The 26,123-nt window shown below is 38.4% G+C and overlaps 2 protein-coding genes across 2 annotated transcripts in view; one reads left to right on the plus strand and one right to left on the minus strand.

Moving 5' to 3' along the window:
• Window positions 1-26,123, plus strand: part of LOC125227947 (IDLSRF-like peptide) — a 98,461-nt gene that overhangs the window by 70,112 nt on the left and 2,226 nt on the right. Inside the window, exons 2-4 of the mRNA XM_048132361.1 lie at window positions 5,232-5,354; window positions 12,220-12,348; window positions 25,754-25,906. Of these exons, the coding sequence (XP_047988318.1) occupies window positions 5,234-5,354; window positions 12,220-12,348; window positions 25,754-25,906 (403 nt within the window). The 5' untranslated portion in view covers window positions 5,232-5,233. The remainder of the gene's footprint in view (window positions 1-5,231; window positions 5,355-12,219; window positions 12,349-25,753; window positions 25,907-26,123) is intronic.
• Window positions 2,199-2,567, minus strand: LOC125229910. The gene has a single exon (XM_048135210.1). It carries the CDS (start codon window positions 2,565-2,567, stop codon window positions 2,199-2,201), a length of 369 nt encoding a protein of 122 aa, XP_047991167.1.

The raw sequence follows: 26,123 nt of genomic DNA on the forward strand, positions 1-26,123 counted from the left end.
TAATATACAGCATGTGATCGCGTTCCTTTTTGACGTCCTATTAAATGATTCAGAACTATAAAAAAACATCATGAATTGTATATTTTGATCTTTCGACCGTTCGGAAAAATATTTCATATAAGTTTATACTGTAGAGATATATTTATATCCTTTGACACATTTTTTGTAATTGGATATCTATGTTGCTACGAGTCCTAAAATTGTGACTGTAACTACCTGATTATATGAGGGAATGTTCGTGACAAAGCAAGTTCGTGATAAAGCATTCTTAACAAATAAAATTTAATATTACTTATTTAGGGTTCCGTACAAAAGGAACCTTTATGGTGCCGCTCTGTCCGTCTGTCTGTCACATTACTAAATATCTCGAGAACTACTTATGCTATCGCTTTGAAATTTGGAATATTTATGAACATCGTGAACCTCTACAAATTGAAAGTATTATTTTTTTTAATTTATTAATATTAACTATAGAAAATAAATAAATAAATATTATAGGACGTTCTTACACAGATTGACCGAGTCCCACGGTAAGCTCAAGAAGGCATGTGTTGTGGGTACTCAGACAACGATATACCTCTATATAATATACAAATACTTATATACATAGAAAATATCCATGACTCAGGAACAAATATCTGTGCTCATCACACAAATAAATGCCCTTACCGGGATTCGAACCCGGGACCGCGGCTTAGCAGGCAGGGTCACAACACGCTAGGCCAGACCGGTCGGCCAAAATGAAAGGAGGGCAAACTGTAAATGTCAAGTTACTAGGTCAAGTGGAGTATCGTTAGAAAGAGCTCAAACTGTACATATCAAAACCATTTTTTGTTTTTTTTTTTTTGTGGAAAAAAACGTTTTTTGAAGGAAAATGTAAAAAATTAAAAATAAAATCGTACAAGTATCTTGAATTTTTTTTTCATAAATTTATAAAAAACCTTTCAGATTTACAATTTCACCACCCTTGCGGGTGTTTATTGTACCTGTAATTTTGACAGAATAACAATAAAAGTACTTGCTTTCAAATAGAGGAAAAATGATTAAAATCGGTTCACGCAATAAATAATTATCCCATAAAAATCATCTTCCATACTTTAAGCTCGCGCACATTAGTTTACTTAATTTGCCGATAGATGTCGATGTACGTTGAGCGCTCATTTCCTACATCGCGTTTTCCCGATGATATATTATAATCGGGTCGGGTCAGGATCAGGACCTTGCGTCGGAAACTATCGCATATAAATCCCTACAAAGCGATGCGGCGCGACCCGGTCGCGGCTGCTGGGCAGCGGTTGCCGGGTCGCGACTGCTGGGATCCGAATGCTACCTTAACGTAAACTATTGAAGTCGAATTGTCTTGAGTTTCTTTGGACGTTGTTTAGTAATAAAATTGTATATTAAATATTACTTGTTATGTGGGAAATTGAGTCTTGAGGGATTTAGTCAAGCCTGTATATGAATAACATTTGATGATTCAACTATTGAAAGTTTGTACGGAACCCTCGGTGGGCGAGTCCGACTCGCACTTGGCTGGTTTTTTTTATATAGACTCAAAGTTGAAAACCGCTGGCACGAAAAACATTTTGTCAGTATCGTCACGTATCGGTATTGCTGTGTAAGGACATAACGAACCAACATAGTCGACGTAAGACTTTTGTTTTGTTTCTTGTAGTAAGAGTAATCTACTAAACTAGTAGTAGTTATTATTTCTTGTAGGCTCCAGATTATACACCTAGCGTCATTGGACATCGTAAGTATGTATTTAGGAGTCGTAATGAAAGTATATGTGTATATTAATCGAAAGTACCTGCAACACGTTTCAATTACTTAACTAACCTGCGTTTAAATAACCTTTTTTTTTTTTGACGGAGTGGGAATGCTGTTGCGCACGCTGTGTGGGACTCGCCGTTGCTTTCCCTTCTCCTGGCGAGAAGGGGAGAAACGGCCCTACCCACTAAACCCACTCCGGCGTTTCACCCTCTTTTCCGTTGTGAGAGCGCACTGGGTTCGGAACGTTTCACTTCACCACTGCGCTCTCCGGCAGCCCTGACCAGGGCACCCGCATCGTAAAGGAGGATCGGAAACGCTTGATCCCCCTTCCTGGCATCACATATGGGGCATGGCCCCTCTAGGGCTCGAGGCGAGCGTACGCTCTCCGCCTTCGACCCTGCCGCTTTCGTCGTAGCGGAGGAGCGTCAACAGCTGCCGCAGAGAGAGAGCGAGAGCTCTCTCTCTGCTTCGTCCTTCCGCGACATGACTTCTTCGCAGAAGGAGGCCACCGCCTTCCATTTTCTCACGCTACCCAGCATAGTCTCTACTACGCCGCGTAGCGAGAGGTCCGCCGCTCCCGTCTCTGCCCTGAGGGTAGCTCTTTCCACGGCCCAAAGAGTGCACTCTTCCAGAGTGTGTTGGGCCGTGTCGTCCGCCGCACCGCATTCATGGCACTGAGGCCGCGGTTCCCTCTGTATTTTATGCAGATAGTGTCCGAAACACCCATGTCCGGACACTATCTGCGTGACCCTATAAGTCAGGGCGCCCTTCCTCCGATCAACCCACGTGTCCATTACTGGGAGAATTTTTTTTTAAGTCCATATATTTATATACTGAAGTAACAAATAACAACTCAGTAAATCTATCACGTACCTACTTACACAAACTATTTATTTAATTCAGTATATACATTATATTTAGTGCCCATTTTACCTGCGCGCGTCTTGTTAACCTCATAATAGCTCAGTATGAGTATTTTAGACGTCATGTACTGTAACTTGTAACCCTCGCCGGTGAAAAACAAAAACTTTCAGAATATGAAACAGCAAAATCAGCGGCGCGGAAGTCGTTATTTTAACAACCATGTTTTTACCTGTTTTTCATCATTCACGAAGAGATCTCGCTCCCAAAAATTCGTAATTGTTTTGCAGCTAATTAAGCCACTGATAAATTATCACCTTTTGAGCAACGTGTAAAATCCGTAGTTGTATATTCCTTTATATTACAATACTTATGTTTTTTTTTAATATTATCCTCTGTTGCTCCTTTGAAACAGAAATGTAAACAGATTTTATTTATTCCCCTTTCTACCGCCGTGCCAATATATTTCACGGAGATATTCATTCACCTTAAAAGCAGCAACACTAACCTATTATTTTCTTACACGAAAAACCAAAGTTTATCAAGAAATGAACCACTAAAGGAATTCATTTGATATTCATTTTGTGTGCAATTAGATCTTGCTCTGTAGCATATTTTAGCTATCCCTCTCTGTGACTCGTATTTTTTGGTAACACAGAATTGCGTTTCAGTCAGTTTAGCCTAGACTTTAGCCAAGTCAGCCGGTGTCCCAGCAGGCCCTGAAGCATCGCTATGTAGTATTGCACTGTCTCGCTCAAATACCGGAACGGTGGGCGGATCAGGCCGTTATTCTTTCTCGCAGATAAAACAATAAGCTCTATTCCTCGAAGTTTTAATCACATTACAGTGTAGGAAAGGGAAACATAAGTCCTCCCTGTTGCTTGCAACACTGACTTGACTATAAACTAGAAGCCATAAACGATATTTGAAAAGTTTATCTTTAGGAAACTTACTTAGGTTGAAAATAATGTCCAAAGAAAACTACCTAATAAAATATGTTAAGAAATTAATACATTTTGAAATGGAAATGCTTTCAATAAAAGGTACAGGTACACAACTGGTACCCTTGGCAAATTGCTCCACTGCATGATTAAAAGCAAATACCTATGTTCAAAATGTCAAGGTTCAAAAAAGAAAATAAAAGGTTTGCTATTATATTGGCTGTATTTAGTCTATGTAAGTGCGCTTTCACATTATCCGATCCGATATCGGATGGCGGATCGATATCTCATACATTGCAGGCGCCATCCTGGATTTTTTCCATTGAAATCCTTCCGACATCCGATATCGGATCGGATAATGTGAAAACGGACTAAGGGAACGTGGAATCTTTACCCATTGTTACCTTATTGTCTATGTTTATTCTGTGTTATGTTCCTGAAATGAAAATATTATCCTTTTCTACAAAACACAATAAGTATATCTTAAATATTATATGTTACTTATGCAATTACCAAGAAGCTACCTACCGATGTACCTACCTACGTAGGTAGTTATAATTTAATAAAACCCTTACCACTCGACCTAAAATTTAAATTGGACGAATTACTCTTAATAGATTAAGTAGTCTACAATTTTGAAAGTTAGTGAACTGTATATCTTTGCCCTCAATAATCGATCAGGGGATAATCGACTTCTCTTGTACCTAAGGCACGTTTAGCAAACTTTCCATCCTATCAGGATCATTCTTCAAACTTTGAGGATCCGTGGGAGGCATTGTTAAGAGTTTTAGCTATACATTTTAATTTAAGCTAGAATTCAGTACCTACCACTTATCGTTAGTATTCTCTGAATGTATGTCGTGATTGTTCTAAGAATTATGTAGTAGATATGTACCTAATACGTTCCTGTTCCTGCTATATGAGTACTGCATTGTACTTTCCAAATAGGTATGCATAACATTTTTGTTTAATTATTTGGGATATTTGGTTTTGCTGTTAAATATGAATTCTGGTATTGAATTTTCTATTCCATTAAAAACCAATAAAACCATGCGAGAAGTAGGTAACTTTCCTCATATTGTTAGAATAGAAGAATAGTGTTGTAACTCGGGTGAATGGTAGGTACTATGTCAGTTTCGGTTATGAGCTACCTTCTGAGGTGTTCCTCTTGCGCTATGACATGGGGTTCTTCAAGAAACAGGTATTTAGGGTTCTTAAAGGTCGGCAACGCATAGGTGACTCCCCTGATGTTGCTTATGTCCATGGGCGGCGATTACTGCTTTCCATCAGGCGGTTCGTCTGCTCGTTTGCTGCCTGTTTCATAAAAAAAAAGCTACCTCGATTAAAATACGTGCCCTTCATCTACTATGTAGTTTTGTTGTAGGTTGGATTCAAATGACTAGCTCACTAAAACTATTTGCATTATAATCCAGTCCGTCCAGGGTGGCTAGCCGAATGGCACAATCGCTCACGAAACGAAGCGCTAGTAGATATCTATCTCTATCGCGCTTGCGTATTGGCGCGACAGAGCCAGCGGCGTATCGCTTTCGTTTGGCGTCGGAGAAATGCCATTCGACTACGGGGCCTGGGCTTTTTTCCAGTGTGTCCTTTAACAGTAGTTTCGAAATGTTTATAAACAATGTATGTTTGTTGCAGCAATGTCGACCTGCCGCGTGGCAGCGTGCGTGGCAGTGCTGGGCGCCGTGTGTTGCGCCCTACCGCACACCGTGCTGGCGCTAGACCTCAACCGGCTCTACGGACACCATACCAAGCGCTCAGGTACAAGCTGACATGTCATCCTACCACACCAAGCGCTGTGTTGCGCCCTGCCGCACACCGTGCTGGCGCTAGACCTCAACCGGCTCTACGGACACCACACCAAGCGCTCAGGTACAAGCTGACATGTCATCCTACCACACCAAGCGCTGTGTTGCGCCCTGCCGCACACCGTGCTGGCGCTAGACTTCAACCAGCTCTACGGACACCACACCAAGCGCTCAGGTACAAGCTGACATGTCATCCTACCACACCAAGCGCTGTGTTGCGCCCTGCCGCACACCGTGCTGGCGCTAGACCTCAACCGGCTCTACGGACACCACACCAAGCGCTCAGGTACAAGCTGACATGTCATCCTACCACACCAAGCGCTGTGTTGCGCCCTGCCGTACACCGTGCTGGCGCTAGACCTCAAACGGCTCTACGGACACCACACCAAGCGCTCAGGTACAAGCTGCCATGTCATCCTACCACACCAAGCGCTCAGTAACTTGCTAACATGTCACCCGCTGCATGGCAGTGCTGTATGTTGCGACCTGCCGCACACGGTCCTGGCGCTAGATCTCAAGCGGCTCTACGGCTACCACACCAAGCGCTCAGGTACAAGCTGCCATGTCATCCTATCACATCAAGCGCTAAGTAACTTGCTGCCATGTCATCTGCTGCATAGTAATGCTGTGTGCTGCGCCCTGCCGCTCACCATACTAAATAAATTAGGTACAACTCATACAAGACTCTTAAATAATGTTTTGCTTTAGATGAAAAGACAAAAGCAGAAAATTAAAGTTTAAGCCTCGCACCGGTCCGGCCACTTAAGCTCGCTAACAAAACAGTGTAGTATCCTCTAGAGCTTCTAAGCTTAGGGTATAAGAGAACAAACAGGTCTCAACACAAACTACCTACAGCCTGAAACAATTACGCTCCATTTCATTAAGACGACGAACGGCAAATGTCTCCTTATCCCCATAAAACAGATGTAACAAGTCATTACTCAAGGCCCCTAAGGAGCTCCCTTGCCGCCTAGCGGGCAGGAGGTTCGTGAAAATGTTTTTGTAACATTTGTAATCATTTGCATGGTTTATGTTGGACATAAATATTTGCCCGAGCGTATATAAATTTTCCAAGTGAACGACGCTACATTTTCCTTAATGTTGTTAGTCATTGTTCTGCCCGTGTGGTTAAGAATTTCACCACTCCCTTTCGTCCCGTGGGTGTCGTAGATGGCGACACCGGGATATGGGTTCAATGGTGGTGTCGGCGATGGGCTGACAACCTGTCACTTAATTGCTAAAAGTGTTGCACGGGCGTGATGAGTTTATACATACGTGTATGACTGTATGTGTGTGCGTTGCCTAATAGTTAACCATGTTAGTCCGTTTTCACATTACCCGATCCGATATCGGATGTGTATGGGATATCGGTCCTACATCCGATATCGGATCGGATAATGTGAAAACGCACTAAATAACACGCAAGACTTACATGATATGAGAAAGTCAAAGTGACCGCGCTGGCATGCAGCATTTAGGTATCTACCGACAAAAATAGTTACACGTGGCTTTTAAAAATACATAACAAAATGTAAAACGGATGACAGCACAAGGGAATATTGAGCTAGGTTTGCACGATTGAAGCTTCTGTAAACAGCAGCGCTTGTAAGCTTGAATAAACGCCAAAAATATTTTTGGTTTTTCGTTCCCTTCTATTGATACTCGCACTCAAGCTTTGGTGTAGACAAGCCTGTTTCAAAATTAACGTGACACAATGGAATAAGGTATCAATGAACAAGGCGCAAAATTACAGACAAATCTGAGTAAACTAAGTCCAAGACTAAAAATCGAAATAAGATGTCATATATTAAAGAAAAAATGACGAGCACCACCAGTGGTGAAGGCCGGATTCGAACCGGCGTCTTTTAGCAATCCGGTTCGAATCCGGCCTTCACCACTGGTGGTGCTCGTCATTTTTTCTTTAATATATGACATCTTATTTCGATTTTTAATTTATATATAGTAGTGTGACTACATAAAAAACACAAATCAGAATATTTGTTAAAATAATTTGATTTGTTCCCATAGTTGCGTAAGTCCAAGACGTCAATATTTTGAAGAGAAAGGTGCAGAGTTGGACATTTTTTATGAAATTGCCTTGAGGACAGCAATTAGTATACTCTTTTAGTAGGTACTTACAAAAGCTGTAAAAGATTACGATCGTGTGCATGCGGGTGTTCGGCATGTACGAGTATTAAACTTTATTTTATACTTAGATAATTAACTCTGCTATTTAGAATGTTCTTGTAAAACTTGCTCGGCGAACGACGAAGTTCAGAACTTAAACACGGTGGTTTCGTTTTAGATATTGAAGTTTCGTTTGAAAGTATAATAATTGACATAGGTATTTTTTACTAAAATTTATTTAGTTTGCACATGACCAGCTTTATTTAGTAGCCCAGCAATCATTAGTTTTTAGGCTTTGTTAGTCAAAATCTAAACTTTATCTCAAATTTAATTTAAATTCCCTTTTCAAGTCACGTGCACCTTGTGTATTTACGGTCGAGCATCATTGGTAGGAGTAATAATTACTTTGATAATTATTATCAAATTCAATTGAGATTTTAAAGTTCCAAAGCGTCTCCTTCGTAACAAATTATTAAGTTATAATCAATCCTAACTCAAACTTTTAAATCGAAACTAAAACTCAATCGAACTGAAATTCAATTGAAACCAGTTCTGGAGGTTTCCCAATAAATATTTCAGCTTGGAAATCAATTGCTGCTAGTTCTGTTCGTGTCAGCTCTAGTAATTTTGCGATTGGAGGCAGATTGTGACAGCGTTAAACTTGTAATTATATTTGAATAGGTATTATTTTACATTAACAAATATTATGGTAAAAAGAAATGCAATTAAATTGAATAAATATGTTAAATAGATAAATAGAGTAAAGTATACTACTAGAGCTACTTTATACAGCAATAAACATACAATATAAGAATGAATTCGTTTTTGTTATTTATTTAGTAATAATTTCACCGTTCCCATAAAGATAAATCAACGGATAATGGCTAGTAAATACCCACCTTCAAGTATGTAGCGAAAGACACGATACTTGATTAGAAAGAAACGTTATACTTACCATAATTTAAATGGAGTATTTACCCTTTGCCCAAATTGCCGTCACGTTTAACTACCCCTTAACTGTAACTCGTATCCGGTAACTGCTCCCAAACTCGGAACAAAGTTCAGTGCAATTAGACACCGGTCACCACACAACTACAGGCCAATACTAACTTACACGACATCTGGGTCATTCTACGAGACAGCGATTTTTGTCTTATTCCTCTGTCCTTTTTTATTTTTGAAATTTAACCAATAAGGACATACTCTTGTGAAAATAGATTTATTTTTAAACATAACTATGGTTTTGGCCCATATTTTTGTGAACTCATTCATAAAATAAATTCATTTTAACTTTTTGGTCCAGAGGAATAAGAAATTTAGGCCCAGAGGAATAAGATAAGTCAGGATAGGTTAACAAAAATGTTAAAAAACCGTATATTTATAGATTATATATTGTACTTTTGTTCACAAAACTATCAAAAAAGTATTCTAGAATACTTTTATATTTATTTTTATTAATAACAAATGACTGTAAATGCACTAGGAGCTAAAAAGATCTAATTTTTTTTTATTAATATTTTTAAAAAAAAAACTAAGTTTTTTTTATTAAGGTACTTTAAAATATAGGAAATCACTTGATAACTACTCTTCTTTTTGAAAGTCAGTTAAGAAAAACAAGAAAAATTTTGAAAATTCTTATTCCATTGTCCAAAATCCATAGGAATAAGGGACAGAGGAATAAGAAATTATCGAAAAAAAACCAATGATTCATAATGTATATATACAACGCGGCTGTCGTTAATAATATGAATAGATAGTACGTAAAGCAATTAATTAAGCAAAAAAGTACATTTTTAAAAGTTACACAAATCCCAAAAAATCGAACAGAGTCATAAGAATGATACCTGAACCACGGACAGAGGAATAAGATATTTACCTTCGTAATTCCGGAGCCACGTGCAACAGCCGACACTTCCACCTCGTACCACGTTCCGAGCGCGACTGATTATTCCCCGCGGGGGGAAGTTTGTCTACAATCTTCAATACGTTTACGATACAGGCGAATAAAACCCGCACCAGAGAAATAAGAATTTTTCCCCTCAGTAGCTCGGAAACATGTGTTTTGTCCTTTAATACCAGCGGGTAAAAACGCATTTTAGTAAAGCCTCCGCCACACGGGCGCGTTTCGAGAGCGTTATCCACTAGTGGGTAAAGTAATTTGACCTTGAATAAAGTCAAATTAACTGCTTTAAAATTGATAAAAGTAGGTGAATTTAGTAATAAAGATGATTTACCACCTGTGGAACTACTGGAAGCAGTGATAAACGCATTTTTTGCGTTGTAGTTTCCTCATTACAGTGAGGGGAAAAGTTTTGTGTTACACTCGGGTGCAAATGTATTTTACTTCTCGTGTGTTAAAAAACTCGCAAGTTCAGGATTCTATTCTCGAACCACTCGCTTCGCTCGTGGTTCAACTATAGAATCCTTTCACTTGCTCGTTTTTCAATTCCACACTCGGCGTTAAAATACAACTTTGCCCCCTTGTATAACAAATAACTATTGTCGCGGACATCTCTTATTTCCTAAATTTTAAATACAAAATTATAGATAAAAAAATACTTGTTGAATTTTAGTAATGTAGTAACTAATAATGTATCCATGTACTCAATCAAAATATTCGTTAAGTTGACTGAATTGAAGTTATCATCACATGTTTAGAGAAAAACGGAGAACGGACACGACAGAGTAGTAAGAATAACGGATATATTTTTTTAATATAAAAAATTACAATGACCTTATACTAAAGCTAATCGATGTCCCAGTCGACTAAAGATATAAAGTATCTCTGAAAAAAAAAACAGGATTTTAAACTAAAGTTTTCAGTGAAATAAGCCTCCGGACACTGAAAATTAGGGTCTCGGAGAATCACCCATCTAAACGATGTTTTCGAATATCGTACTCGCGCGTAGAGTTTTAGGCGCGAGCGAATATCTTTGATGGCGTTCTGATGTCGGTGACACAGTTTACATTGACCTAGGCAGCACATACTTGTAGTACTAGAACTATTTATGTACTTGCCCCTTATATTGACACCTCCAACGTATAAACTAACTTTGGGGTTACTTAACAACTAGGTATGTCTAAATTATCTAACCTTGCGAAGTAGTTTCATAGTTCAAAAGATAATCAAAGCAATTACTACGTAAATGTGATGTAATTGAAAAAACAATTACAAAGATCTTACTTATGTTATTTTTCCATTCAAGCAGCGTCGCAAAGCTTCGCGAAATAATTAGCAAAAAGAAACGGAGCAAAAGGTAATTTCCTTTTTAATTAGGAATGAGCTGCTTACTTTATACGACCATCTTTATTTCTTTTTTCGTGTACACGCTCCATTGGAAACGATAATACTATTAGGTGCTTATACTTATACCCTTTCGAAATTCTTGAGAACACCGCCAAAAATAAGATAGATAAATGAGTAACTAATCGGAGTAGCTTATTATATGATCGTAAAGAATCATCCAAAATTACATTTATATATATAATATAACAAAATAGCTAGTTTTATCTAATTATACCTGCAATTTTAAGATAATAATTTCGTTATTGACAAATGTGAAGAAATATAGCGTTAGTAATATATGTCTACTGGCATTATTTACCTGCGTCTAATCCTATTTCCTAACCCAAAAGTTACTCCGACACGTCCTTTCAAGTTTAAATATCTTACCCCTGAATATGGCGACGTGTCCTGAGGTTCTACCACACAGTATGCTCAATGGCAAAACATGCAGGCAATCATGGTCCCTTTCGCACTATTTGTAAGTGCGATAGAGACGGCCTGATGTTTTCATCGTTTATCGCGCGACCATGATATTAGTGCATATCTGCAAAACATGATCAACGGTTTGTCTCTCTGTTTCACTAGAGTATTTGGCTGTATTAACAATAAAATATTTCACACAAAGCTTAAAATAAAGCATCAGAAGGTTAATAGAAAAATGTACTTAAGTATAATAAATTTTCTATAAAGTATTTATCCATTGTGTGATAAGGCTTCATCAACCGATAATTTATCTGAATATAATAAAATATCATGTATTTTACATGATGTCTATAAATTTTAGCCTAAAGATTCAGCATTTGAGTCAATTCTAAAAGAAAGGTAACTTTTATTAGCTTTTGTTTCTCAACTAAACCCAATTCGGGTTTAAGATTAGTTTGAAGAGCTCCAGTAGAATTTTTATTACCTACTGAAACTTTTGGACATTCACGATACAGGTTTTATTACTTATTGTTTTATCTTGTTTTTGAATTATATCTCATAAGGTCAGTGAAATACTGACAACATCATTTTTGGCGTCACTAAAACATCATTTAAATAGGCCCATTATTCCATGAGCATGAACTGTAAGTAATTTCCCAAAGTTACGTAGGTATGTATGACATTTATTTATGTATGACATCGCGGTCTGAGGGTTATTTTTAGGTCCGGTACAAAGAATCTTACTAGCCTCTGTACTGGTTCCCGGCAATCAGATTCACCACGCAGGACCAGCACTGCAAAAATTAGCAAGCATGTGTTGCGTCTCACTTCCAAGGAATTGAATCCAAGAGTCCCAAGAATAAACTTTGTAGAAATACATTTACCATCTTATTAAAAGTTCAGTAGTTAATAATAACGTATACTCATAAATTAATGATAGATTAAAATTACGTATATATAATTCTTCCATTATATTTTCCAGAGTATTGCCACCCGTACGAGCCGTTCAAGTGTCCGGTGGACGGGAACTGCATCTCCATCCAGTACCTCTGCGACGGAGCCCCCGACTGCATTGATGGTTATGATGAGGACTCAAAGCTGTGCACTGCAGGTTTGTTATACCATTATATTCAATAATTTTCGTCTTCCATTTTCGTCCTGTCTACAATACCTACCTACTTCGGTTTTCGTTCATAAAATAGCAAGAAATAAATAATATGATGGTGCGAATCACGCGCTTTTTTAACCGCCTTCCAAATCTCAAAGGAAGGGGTTATCAAGTCGTCTGTATGTTTTTTTTTTTAATGTTTGTTCCTCGATATCTCCGTCGTTACTAGACCGATTTTGAAAATTTTTTTGATTGAATGTATATGCATACAGATTGGTCCCATTTTTCTCAGAACCCAGTTCTGATGATGGGATCCTGGAGAAATCGAGGGAACTCCTCAAATCTGAAAGGCATACATATGGTGATTTTTGTGTTTTTAAAGGAACAGCATGCATTTACGTACGGAACAGTGACATTTGGTGCAGTGGAACTCCTGATGATGGTCAGAATGGAACTCCTCAAATCTGAACGGCACACTTATAGTGACTTTGGTATTTTTATAAGAACAGCATGCACTTACGTCCAGAACAGTGATATTTGGTGCAGTGGAATTGCTGATGATGGTCAGAACGGAACTCCTCAAATCTGAACGGCACACTTATAGTGACTTTGGTATTTTTATAAGAACAGCATGCACTTACGTCCAGAACAGTGAAATTTGGTGCAGTGGAACTGCTGATGAAGAGTGAGCCGCCCCTGGTTAGAGTTCCGTTCTGATAATCATTCTCATCTGTAAGTACTTCAGAATCATCCAGATTTCAAAATTGGTTCAGAAATGACGGAGATATCGAATAACAAACATTAAAAAATATACAGACGAATTGATAACATAATCCAACATTTGAAAGTATTTATCACCAGAACCCCAAAGGAAGGCGGTTTTTTTTTCTTAAAAATTATTTCTCACCTGCCGGAGTAACCGAATGGCAATCTTCGACGCCAGACGCCGATAAAAATGCAGTCTGGCTCTGCCGCGCCGATACGCAAGAGCGATAGAGGTAGATAGCTACGAAAGAGATATTATCGTGAGCGTTTGTGCATTTGGCTACGTAGGTACCCTGATAGACCAGCCCCTATTACATAAGCCACGTAAAAAAGCTTTGTCTTCGAAATTGAATGGATAATTATTCGGAACGGGACCTCTTCATAAACGCTAGCAAAATAGTTAGGTAGGTACACAAATGCAAAGTGTGGGTGTGCTATATTATTTGATGATACAATATTAACATAATCGTCAAATTCGTGAACCAAAAAGCATTTGATTTCTGTTCTCTCGGGGATCCGTAATTATCTGCGTCATTTCATATTCAGCAAAACAGGTTATTCCTGAAAATTACCGTTTAATTTAGAGATAGCTAATTGGTGTGACTCTCCCTAGAGAATATCTGAGTAGATATATTATTTGGTAGAAAATATGGTTTAATTGTACGCACAAATGGTGCTTCGAAAACTATTTGGTACATGTCACACGGCACACCTACCTACATCTTCCCTATCTGACTTACATATATCTCTGTGTTTCTAATCGCTCATCTTGGCAGGATCGCCATGTAAAGTGTGGCGTAATAAAGACAACTTTAGTGCGACATAAAATTGTAGAAATTAGGTACCTAAATAGAATTTAACTTCTCATGCGAAATTGTTGCCAAGTATAAACCATTAAACATTTTATGACAAAAATGTGCATATATGTGCAGTATAATAAAAAAATAGTTACATTTATATAAATAAATAACCAACAATTTCACATAAGTCACACTTCGTTGCTCTATAATCAAAAACAGAATAGGCAAATCCGTCGGTATTAAAAGGAAATTTGTTCTCGTTCGCAGGCTAACTGCATCAAGCAGGCTTGATTAAAATTTACGAGGCTAGTTAACTGGTGCCTGGGCCATTAACGGCGTTATTCCTCTTTACGAGGGGATGAACCGTCCTACTTTTTAAATTCAAGACAGCTTTGACTTTTAATAAGTTGACGCGGCCAGTGATGAATGATGATCCGTTCGACAGTTGTTTTTTGTAGGGACACTGACAATGTCAAATGTTTTCGGACTTATTTTGATAGGTATTTTGGTACACACGTGTTATTTTTTATTTACTACCTAATGAAGTAATAGAACAACTAACAATCACTTTGCCCGTCTATCTATCCCTCTCAAGGTGTTAAGACCCTTTATAGCCCGAGAACTATCCAGTTTCGCTACCACTGACAGAACTTTTTACTAAACCAAAAAAAAATAGATAATGATAGTGTTTTAAGTTCATCCACCTAGATTGATAACTGGGACGGGACGGCAGGTATACAGCATGTATCTGAACGAAAAGCCAACACTTAAACCCGTTAACGTTTAGATCATATTGAGTAATTTCTGCTATGGGAGCAAGACTGAAATCGCGAAAAAAATATTGAAGCTCCCATAGAAAAATTCAACTTCAAGCGACCAAAATACAAGAAACAGCCAATTTTTTTTTTGGGGATTCGGGGTTGGTCTTATAGTAAAAGTTGCTCAGTATGATCTAAACGTTAACGGGTTTAAGTGTTGGCTTTTCGTTCAGATACATGCTGTATTATTTATAATTAATGTATACATTTTCTGCATGAGGCAAAAAATGTTATAAAGCATTTTTATTTTAGAGCTTATTTCATTTATTAATGCATCTTTACAGTGCAAGAAAAATTTACTCATTTTTATTCATGTAAAAAAATTCAGCCTGACTTTCAAAAATTCGATAAAAAGTTTACATTTAAGATATCTACATTTTTTTATTGTAAGCTTTAAACCAAATCTTGATAGAAATCCACCGCAAAAACAATGTTCAAATATTTCTAGCCTAAATTTATTACCGGGGTTCGCTAAAAAGTTATGGTTATTATAGCACTTGTACAATATGTAGGTAGGTAGTGTATCGGAATTCTCTGAATCAGGTTTATTTCGTTGTTCAAAATAATGTTCACGTAAGGCTTACCTATTTACGTCGAACCCCTGTCTCAAATGTCTGCTTACTTACATGTTCATGATTATTTTGGTTCTGGTTGAATTTGAAATGTATATACCATAGGGTATGGTCTATATTGTACATTCTTGAGAAAAATCTACTTCACCTTCCTTAATACGATACGACATAGCGACGGTGAAGTACCATGAACTACTTAGGTTTTCGTACTTAGTTAGGAGTTCATGGCACTTCACCATCGATAGGAATCTATTCAAAACGTCTTTCGTAGTTTGGGTCTACTTGACGCTGTATGAATTTGTAATTTATATACCTACTACTGTCTCCAATTTATATTGAGCAAAATATTATCTACTAAGTAATATTACCTACACCTGCCCTAATACCACAAAGGATTCTATTCTAAACGTCTCACGAGTTAAGTAAGCCGTTCTATATATATACATAGATTTAGATTTAGATGATTTATTATTTAAATGATTTTTGTGCATCAATGTATACAATATTGTAATGAAACACCCTAAAATTAGTATACATTTGACAGACGGACGGAGTCGCACCATATGGATTATTTTGTACATTTTTGCTACGAAACCCTGAGAAAGCTTCATCCGCCATCTTCAGCAGTTTCCATTCATTTAAATTTAATGAGATTCATTTTAAAATATTCCGTAGACCAGCCCTACATTAGAAATGCCTCCCAAAGCCGTATTCCCTGAAGATCTTGCGTGGCAGCTCTCTAGACATCTCAATGTGATTTTCCTCACTGTTACGACGTATCGCGTTCGCTTGTTCAGCCTGTCTTAAATTATTGTTTACTTTACAGTATCGTTCTGATGTCAATCCCTTGGAAGTTTGTTTTGTGGGTTTATGTTTATTCTTTACCATGTTGAATTCTTCATGTATTCAAGTGTCGTTTAATCACTTCGCTTCTTATAAAATTAACATAATTACCTAGTACTTTCAGTAAAAAGTACCTACAATTAAGAATAAGAAGAAGAATAGTTTGTTTAAGTACTTAAAAGGACATATATGGAAATAACATTGGTATGAATAGGTACCCTGCGGCTCCACACTAGGCTAAGCCTGTCACGTGGCAGCCAGATTCGTAAAATAACAACCTGTATCCTAACTTAATAACCTAACCTACTTAATTTGTATCTGCGTAGTAAGAAGGTAATTAGGTAATAAAGAATTGCAATAATGCAATAATTTTACACAAACTATTTCAAAAACTCACGCCTACCCACATTAGAGCCACTTCACACAGTTTCATTAAAACCGACGAATTCAACAAACGGTTAAGCCTTATCACTATGTAATAAAAAGGTTTTGTTTCTCCGCTTGAGCAGACGTTAGCAGGCTATCGAATCCATCGATTCCCAATTCCCATCCATCACGAATGCTCTTAGGAAACTTCATCGTTTTCTCGGGGAGAACATTACTCTCCTAAGCACTTAATTAGATCAATTGGAGCCAGCTGGCTTGGGAGGATACTAGGATGCCTTTTAGGGCAAGGAATAAAGATGTAGTCGTATAAGCCCTTTTAGATTACATCCTTAAGCCGTATTTCCTTTGGGACCAAAATATCTCAATTCAGTACGCTAATGCTAAATACTTATGACTTGACAGCCAACCTGAATATTGATGAGGCTTAATAAGATATTCATGAAATATGCATAAAACGCGTCCATCTCAATATTTCCAATGTAAACATTTTTCTAATTTAGACTTTTTAACTAATGGAAAATATAATAAGCTTAATACGACCGATTTTTCCGGCCAAGTGCGAGTTGGACTCGCCCACCGAGGGTTCCGTACAAACTTTCAATGGTTAAAATAATTATACTACTTATACTCATATTCATTTATTCATATTTGTAACGCCATTTTACACGTCAAGATTTGATTTAAAAAAATAATATTTATACAGCAATAATACTTAGAAAATAAATAGACAGAAGATTAAAATTACAAAAAGTTAGGCAATATTCACATAAAAAATGCACAAAAATATTTTTCTAATTAGGTAATAAAAAAATTGTCATTAGTGTAGAACGGGTGCTCGACCAGCCAATTTTTTAAGCGATAGGTACTTAAAGTTCGACACACTAGGCGCTTCAACCACATATTCATCATACGGCAATTTATTATAGACGGCAGGGTCCATCACATGTATTAATTTGACCGTAAATTGGATTTCGCCAATTTACGGTCGATACCTACTGACTTTCCGGCATTTCGAATGTTGTACTTGGAACACATGTTATTAGTTTTGTCACAGAATATATTATGTATAATAGTACAAGTACGGAAGGCTCCTTTGATGTTCACAAAATGACGCCATTCTAAATTCTTACCTACATTAACAAACGGACCGCACGCGAGCAGCCAACATTGAATTTTTCCCCTCACTAGCTCGGAAACACGTGTTTTGTCCTTCAATACCAGCGGGTAAAAACGCATTTTACCCACTAGTGAGTGGGTAAAGTAATTTGACCTTGAATAAATTCAAATGAACTGCTTTAAAATTGATAAAAGTAGGTGAATCTAGTAATAAAGATCATTTACCACCTGTGGAACTACTGGAAGCAGTGATAAACGCATTTCTTGCGTTGTAGTTTCCTCGCTACAGTGAGGGGAAAAGTTTTGTGTTACACTCGGGTGCAAATGTATTTTACTTCTCGTGTGTTAAAAAACTCGCAAGTTCAGGATTCTATAAATAACTCGCAAGTTCATGATTCTTCAAATAACTATTATACAAATAACTATTATTGCGCCGCGCGAAGGTCGTCGCCAATGAATGGGCCGCGAACTCGCGGCCGCTGACATGTACTTGTAGCGCGGCGATAGAATCGCGGAGTGAGCCGCCCCTGGTTTTGTATGCTGCCAAGTTCTCTCTTACATAAATGGCTACCTGCATGATAACTATTGCAGGCAGTGTAATGAGTGTAAAGCTAGAAACATACTACGCGGACGTCCGTCGTAAATCGACCGCGACCGCGACCGAACAGTGTGCACGGAACAAAACATCCAGCGAGCCAGATTTCGAACGGACGTCCATGCGCTCAAGGCCACGTCCACGTCCGTCGACCGATAGTTTGCACGGTTAAGTGTATATTCATTGTCCAGATCCCCGTCCGCGGTCGATTTACGACGGACGTCCGCGTAGTGTGTTCCTAGCTTAAGGATTCTTATTTTTTAAAGAGTTCTTTGGCCGGAGTGTCTACTGTCTACAGGTACCTGAGCAACGATCCTGACAGCTCGTTTCTGAAAGCGAAAGACCCTCTCCCATTCAGGACAACATCCCCAGACCAGACCTCCGCAACGTACTGTATTAATGAATGGACAGTGGCGAAATAGCATGTCCGGGCTACTTCTGGAGCCACAGACTTTGCAACTCGACCTAAGGCAAAGCACGCACTACCCCGACTACCACACGGTTTATCTACTTGCTGGTCCCAGTTTAAGCCCTGATCAATCTTTAAACCTAGGAAAGTAGTCGTGGATGCGTGTTCAAGTATTTTCCCATTAATTATGAACTATCAACGGCGTGGTCATGCGACCCGAAAGATTAAAATGCACAAAGTGTAATTAAAATGTTGGCAGCCTGTATCGCAACTGGAGGACCTACGGAAGTAATTAGGACAATAGATCCTTCCTCCTTCCTTCCTCCTCCTTCCTTCGGTCCTTTGAGTCGTCGGCACCCAGGCCCCTTCTAAGTACAGGTTTGTACAAGTTTCTAATGAGTCGACTCGGCAACGCACGTGTGCCACTCCTTGAGTGGCAGGCGTCCATATGTAACAGTGACCGCTTTCCATCAGGCGGACCGTATGCATGTTTGCCACCTACGTGGTACAAAAAAAAATCTCGACGAATTCACCTTAAACATTAAAAACTAAATCAAAATCGATTGATTCGTTCGGGAGCTATGATGCCAGACAGACATGTCAAGCGTCAAACCTATTATTATTATAACACTCCGTCGTTTTTGCGTTGGTGGTTAAAAACAAGAAACCTCCTTCAAAACTATAATAAAACACAACATTCTATGAAAATCGGTAAAGTGCGAGTCGGATTTCGACATTTCCATACAAAAAGGTCATGAGCGCCTGACGACATGTGATAGCAACGTACACTAGATTTGTACTTTAAAGATTTTGCGTATATTTTGGAAACTATAAGAGATAGAGCAAATAGACTTCAGATTTTGGTTGTCGGTGGCACAATTTTTTTGTTTTCGTATATATACACCATTTTTTGGACCTATTAGGGCAATATTATGGTCATTGCAGTTCTAAACAGTCTTAAGCGCCTCTTTTTTAGTAGGAACTTAAGTCATTTTGGCAAATGATTAAAATTTTTAACAATTTCTAAACAGAAATGAATTTCTTTCTACCTGTCCATGGCGCTCACAAAATTTTAAAACATTTAGTAAGTACTTGCAGCGGCAGTGAGTGAAAATCTCAATTTGAGTTTTTTTCTCTTAAGTCCGACTTACGCTTGACTGTAGATTTCTAATAGGTTTTCTTGTAATCTACAGGTAGAGGGCTATCTCGTGTATTTTTTTGAAAATTTTACGCTAAGTAGTTTCGGAGATAAGGGGGGGGGAATGGTAATTTTTCTTAAATAACTTCTAAATTACCAAAATAAAAACTAAAAAAAAATATATTTGAAATGCTTATAAAATGCTCTTTCATTTGATATGTATCACAATATAGTTGTAATAACTTTGATTTTTAATTTTCAATTTTACCCCCCAAAAGTGCCCCTAATGATTAAATTTCGTTTAATTTCATTTGATTATATTGCATGTCCGTCTTTGGGCCACAGGTTTACATACGTGTGCCAAATTTCAAGTAAATCGGTCCAGTAGTTTCGGAGAAATCGGCTGTGACAGAGGGACAGACAGACACGCGAGTGATCCTATAAGGGTTCCGTTTTTCCTCTTTGAGGTACGGAACCCTAAAAAGGACGGCTAGTAATTTTAAATCTAGTGGTAATGACCACTTGTTGTCGATACCGATAGAAGAATTTAAATCGTTAGTAATGGAGATATTATTGAACGAAATTCACGAAATCGAATGGTCGACATTCAAAAATCGGCCCCCACTGGAGGGGTCAATTCTCCATGCAAACGCTCTCGACTAAATCCTCCCTGGTTTTTGAAGATAGAGCAATGAGTTTTTCAACGCAGATTATTATTATTTTTATCTGTGTCGGACCGTTTTGTTTTTTTTTCTACTCCCGTGTTGTTATTCGTCATTTACCGTGTCGTGCATAGATCGTTAAAACCCTACATAAAAGATGCCCGTCCCCCGGCCGGCGCCCCGCGCACCCACGCATACGATATAGCTCTTAAAGCATTGTTAGGTAGCCTTAATGGAATTTATTTTATGGCTTAGTTAAATGATACTTAATATAAATAAACATTTAGAAAAAAATTAAGAGTAAATACGAATAAATACTATACAAAACTATGTTTGAAAACATTATTACATACTACATACGCGAAAGTACAATTCAATTTTCATTAAATAAAGGTTTCGGGTTCAAGACGCTCATAATAAAGGGGGCGTCCATTAATCGCGTCATAGGTTTTTGGCTTATTTTAGACCCCCCCTCCCCCATGGTGATCTTTGGTGATATTTTCAGGACCCCCTCCCCCCCTAGCCAATATGACGTGTAATTTTTTGGCAACTTAAGTAGACTTTTTTTCCAACCAACGAATCAACCAAATCTTGGCGCGAAATTCAAATTTTCTATGAGAATTAAACCTCTGCCCCCTCATTTTTAAGGTTCTGTACCTCAAAAAGGAAACCACTGAACCGAAACAACTGAACCGATTAACTTGTTTCCTGGCACACATATGTAAACTTGTGACCCAAAGACGGGCATGTAATTTAAATAAAATAAAAAAACAACTATAGGGGCCACTTTTGGGGGGTAAACGTGAAAATTAGGAATCAAAGTTTTTTGAAATAGTACATAGCGTGTTACATATCAAATAAAAGGGCGTTAATTGGGCCCCACTTTTTTTCATGCCTAAATTGGACTTAAAAGAAAAAAACTCAAATTACGAATTTCACTCACTGGGGCTGCAAGGAGTTACCAAATCTTTTGAAAGTGTCGAGTGTGTTTGAATATTATATGTACATTCATTTTTGTTTCGTCTTTTTAGGGTTCCCTAGTCAACTAGGAACCCTTATAGTTTCGCCATGTCTGTCTGTCTGTCCGTCCGTCCGCGGGTAATCTCAGTGACCGTTAGCACTAGAAAGCTGAAATTTGGTACCAATATGTATATCAATCACGCCAACAAAGTGGTAAAATAAAAAGTGGAAAAAAATGTTTAGTTTGGGTACCCCCTCCTACATGTAAAGTGGGGACTGATTTTTTTTTCATTCCAACCCCAACGTGTCATATATTGTTGTATAGGTATTTAAAAATGAATAAGGGTTTACTAAAATCGTTTTTTGATAATATTAATATTTTCGGAAATAATCGCTCCTAAAGGAAAATAGTGTTCCCCCCTCTAACTTTTAAACTGTATGTTTAAAAAATATGAAAAAATCACAAAAGTAGAACTTTATAAAGACTTTCTAAGAAAATGGTTTTGAACTTGATAGGTTAAGTAGTTTTTGAGAAAAATACGGAAAACTACGGAACTCTACACTGAGCGTGGCCCGACACGCTCTTGGCCGGTTTTTTATAAATTGTTCAAAATATCGATTATTTTATTTTCAAAAATGACTTAGCGCCTCCGGAAGGCGCTTAACACGTTCGCGGACGCGTATTCTATAGCATACGTTTTTGTACTCCTTCTGGTGACGCGTATGCTATAGAATACGTTATTTGGTTTGAATTTATGCGTCTGTTTACTTAGTAATCTGCTTGTTCACAGTATAATATTATTCACCAACATTTCCTCTACCATTCACTAGAATCATAGTATGCATACTGCAACATTACATAGTTTTATCGCAGTTAAAAAATATGCTGTGGCGTCACAGATCGAGTTCACCTTTTTGTGACGCGTATGCTATAGAATACCTCTTTGTATGGAAATTTGCGCAGTAGCCCCGCGAGTGTCACCGGGAGTTGGCCCGTGAAATGTGGCCAAATTTCGAGCGCAAACGCAATTTTACGGATTGTTTAAAAAATCATAAGTAATTATTTTTACAGTTTATATATATTTTTGTGTTGCGGTTTTATTAACAAACAAGTCCACTGTCGTTTTATAATAATACACCGTGATTTTGGTTACGATAAATTAAGAAAAGCGAGGCATGTTTACACCTATTATTTGAGTAATTTCCTTCGTACTTAGTCATTGCTTTGCTCATATAATTGTGAATAAACCCTATTTCTGGTTGATACTGACTGTTTACGTTAAATTATATCTTTTTGAGTGAATTTTGTTGGTGTTTAACTACTTGAACTTGGTTTAGATGCTTGTAAAATAGCATATAAAGCTGGGCGAATCATCGCGTAGTGAGAGGTAGTGGATAAGTTCTACCCAGAAATCATCGCACCAAACGAAGGCCTTTAGCACCTATACAACAGCAGGTTTGAACAAACATTATTCTAGTCTCAATGACGAAACGGGTGACTACAGTTCTGACGAAAGTTAGGTACTCCAAAAGAGTCTGTAGGAGATACACATTTAGACAATTCTTCTTGTACCAAAAAACTCTGTATTCGTGAACAAGCTTTATACTTTTATTTGTGGGCATCATCCCCGCAGCCAGAAACACTAAATGTTTTATTTGATATGATTCTACAGAATGAATCTGCTGTATCACCATCTATGGATCGTATGCTATAGCATACGGTGTCATATAAGATCGCATTTTGACTCAGTATTGTGTCACGGTACGCTATAGCATCGTATGCTATAGCATACGGTGTCACACAAGATCACATTTTACCTCTGTATTTTGTCAGGTATGCTATAGCATCCGAATGCTATAGCGTTCCTCGTCACATAATAACCCTAATATAAGCTGTCTAAGGATAGGTATGCTATAGCAGTCGAAAAATTCCCATACAAAATATTGGTGTCCCAGAGGGGTGACTGAGCGTCCGCGAACGTGTTAAGCTCTGCTTGTGATGTAAGGAACCCTTGCAACACGAGTCCAACTCACACTTGGCCGGTTTTTAAGTGTTATGGCTCGTCTATGATTCCTCCAACGTCAAGGTTTAGGAAGGCACGCGTTTTTTGAAGACAGTTGGCCGGTGAGCTCACATTTGTCAAATTTGCCGCCTTTTTTCAGTGCCATGATTAGGTTGACCGTCTATAACCGACTGTCCGTGTACACGTGATGAGGGCAAACTAAAAAAATCTTTGAGCTCACAGCTTTTTTTTCTCACTTGATGGTCTCATCGGAAGATCAGCGCTGGAAGCCACCAGCAACACGCTGAGATGAGGCCATTTCGTGGCACTTAATTCCTTTCTGTTTGTGTTGTAATGTGTAATTAATCTTGACTGTGTTCACGAATAAATTATATTCTGTTCTCTTTGCACTGCACAACGCAAGTTCTGACTGTAAAAGTTGATATAAAAATAGCTCAGAAATATGTTTTTTCTTTACGTTAGTGTAACAAAAAAAATACACGTGATATGTTCCTAACCCCCCCACACCCCCCATGGTGATATTTGGTGATTTTTTCATGACCCCCTCCCCCCTATGCAGTATGACGCGATTAATGGACGCCCCCAAAAACAAAATGTTTTGTTTCGCGCGGAATCGCTAGCCCCATCTAGCCGCCTAGGCCGGTCGCGCCGCTGTAATGTCGTGGCGGTGCGGGCGCGGCGCGCTACAGTTGTTTGAGTCGCGCGCCGCCCCGCGCGCCGCTCCCGCGGGTAGGCCCGTAAAAACCCGCGCGCGATTTCGAACAGCGGCAAGGTCGTGGCATGCCTCGCGCGCGCTGCGTTTTTGTTTTTGTGACTTACCGCTTGCCGCTGCCGCAAGACGCCTTAGACCATTGTCGTGGCTAGGCCGTTAAGGGATATAGCGGGCCGCGGGGCGCCGGCCGGGGGCGGGCGGCGGCGCCGGGGAGTGCGAGCGATAGGGTGAGTGCAGAAACATTGCAGAGAACAAGTCAAAATACTTATAGGAAACAGTGCGAATTTCACGAAAGTTATTCTAGAAAACTATTCAAAAGTAAGTGCATGGTCGTAGAAAAAGTATTGTATGCAACGGTGTTTAACTGAGTCAAAAAATACTCGTGGCGTCTTAATAACAATTTTCGGCTTCGCCTCAAATTGTTACACACGCCACTCGTCTTTTTTGACCTCCTTTAAACGCCTGTTGCATAAAATACTATTTTTTATCTTCTTATTTTTAAAGACGCTAAAGCCCATCAAAAATTACCTATTGATTATGGCGCCTAACGGCCTTATTGATTAATATGGCACAAAAAAGGTATTCAAAATTGGTAACAATTAGTCAAAAAAACTAAACGGTCCGACACAGATTTAGTGTTATTCAGATTCTCAAATTTTATTACGATTGATTAAGTTTTGAAGGAGGAAACAGTCGAGAGCGGAACCTCGATTTTAAAGATTTTTTCGCAATATCTTTTAACCAAGTTGTTCTGAAGGGACAATTTTTTTCGATAAATTTAATCTGATGACACTAGTATATTTAAGAAAATTCCCAAATTAAAAGAGGGGCTCCTTTTCATTTTAGCATTTTCGCTCCTGCAGCGTCTTAATTTAATACGCCTAAACTGACGTTTTGTTGTTGATTTTCCGTTGATACGGATAATGTCGCAAGTTGTCGAATAGATACAATCACCTGCTAAAATTTTGTGAATCGAATTAGACCCAAGGTTGCTATAGAATAATTACTACATGGTACCTATTTATACAAATGATTTTGCAGGCTTCGTACTTATACTCCGTAGCATGAAATCAGCTCAGATATAGATTGCTTGTTATACTTTACAAAACATAAACAATACAAATATTGCTCTCTCGCGGTCAATGAAAGCAACGAACGCTAGAAGTGCTACGCCGTAGCTCGTAGCAGTGAATTTCGCTTCTATCGACGAATACTCGTAGACATTGGTGTTAAAGAAACATGTTAGCACGTAGTTAACACGTAGTTTTAAGTGTTTTAACGCTATCCTAAAAATCTGGGACATACCTACTCGTATTATATATAATATTTCAATGTTTTTTTTTTAATTCTTATGCATACTTATCTATATATTATATCTTCAATGGACCGTACCTAAACAATGAATGAATTTTGCAAATTAAATGCCAGTGACTCTATAGTTAGTCGGGCCACTCGGGCTCTCCGTTCGTAGTCGCTTCTCGCTGCATAAACATTTCCCAATGACATCGACCCACGCTGGCACTGAATGACTTAATTAGGTGTGAAAAATGTCATCCTTAATTTTCCGAGATTAAAAGAAAATAAACACAGATAATTTGCTTTTCCAGCCAAACGGCCTCCTGTAGAAGAGACTGCATCATTCTTGCAGTCGCTGCTAGCGTCGCACGGGCCGAACTACCTCGAGAAGCTGTTCGGCAGCAAGGCGAGAGACGCGCTGGAACCGCTCGGTGGCGTGGAGAAGGTGGCCATCGCTCTGTCTGGTCAGTGCCGCATTCTTTTCATTTCTAACGGTATTATCTAAGGCCATCCGTAGATACGGCATCACTCCTGCAGCCGCTGCTAGCATCGCACGGGCCGAACTATATCGAGATGCCGTTTTAGGGTTTTACACTACATTTTTATTAGGAGTTAATTGATATTGTATTATACGGGATATTGGCTAATTAATCGTTATTGCGATACTTATTTTCCATCAGC

This window comes from Leguminivora glycinivorella, chromosome 1 (assembly GCF_023078275.1).
Source record: "Leguminivora glycinivorella isolate SPB_JAAS2020 chromosome 1, LegGlyc_1.1, whole genome shotgun sequence".
NCBI classification, from domain to species: domain Eukaryota; kingdom Metazoa; phylum Arthropoda; class Insecta; order Lepidoptera; family Tortricidae; genus Leguminivora; species Leguminivora glycinivorella.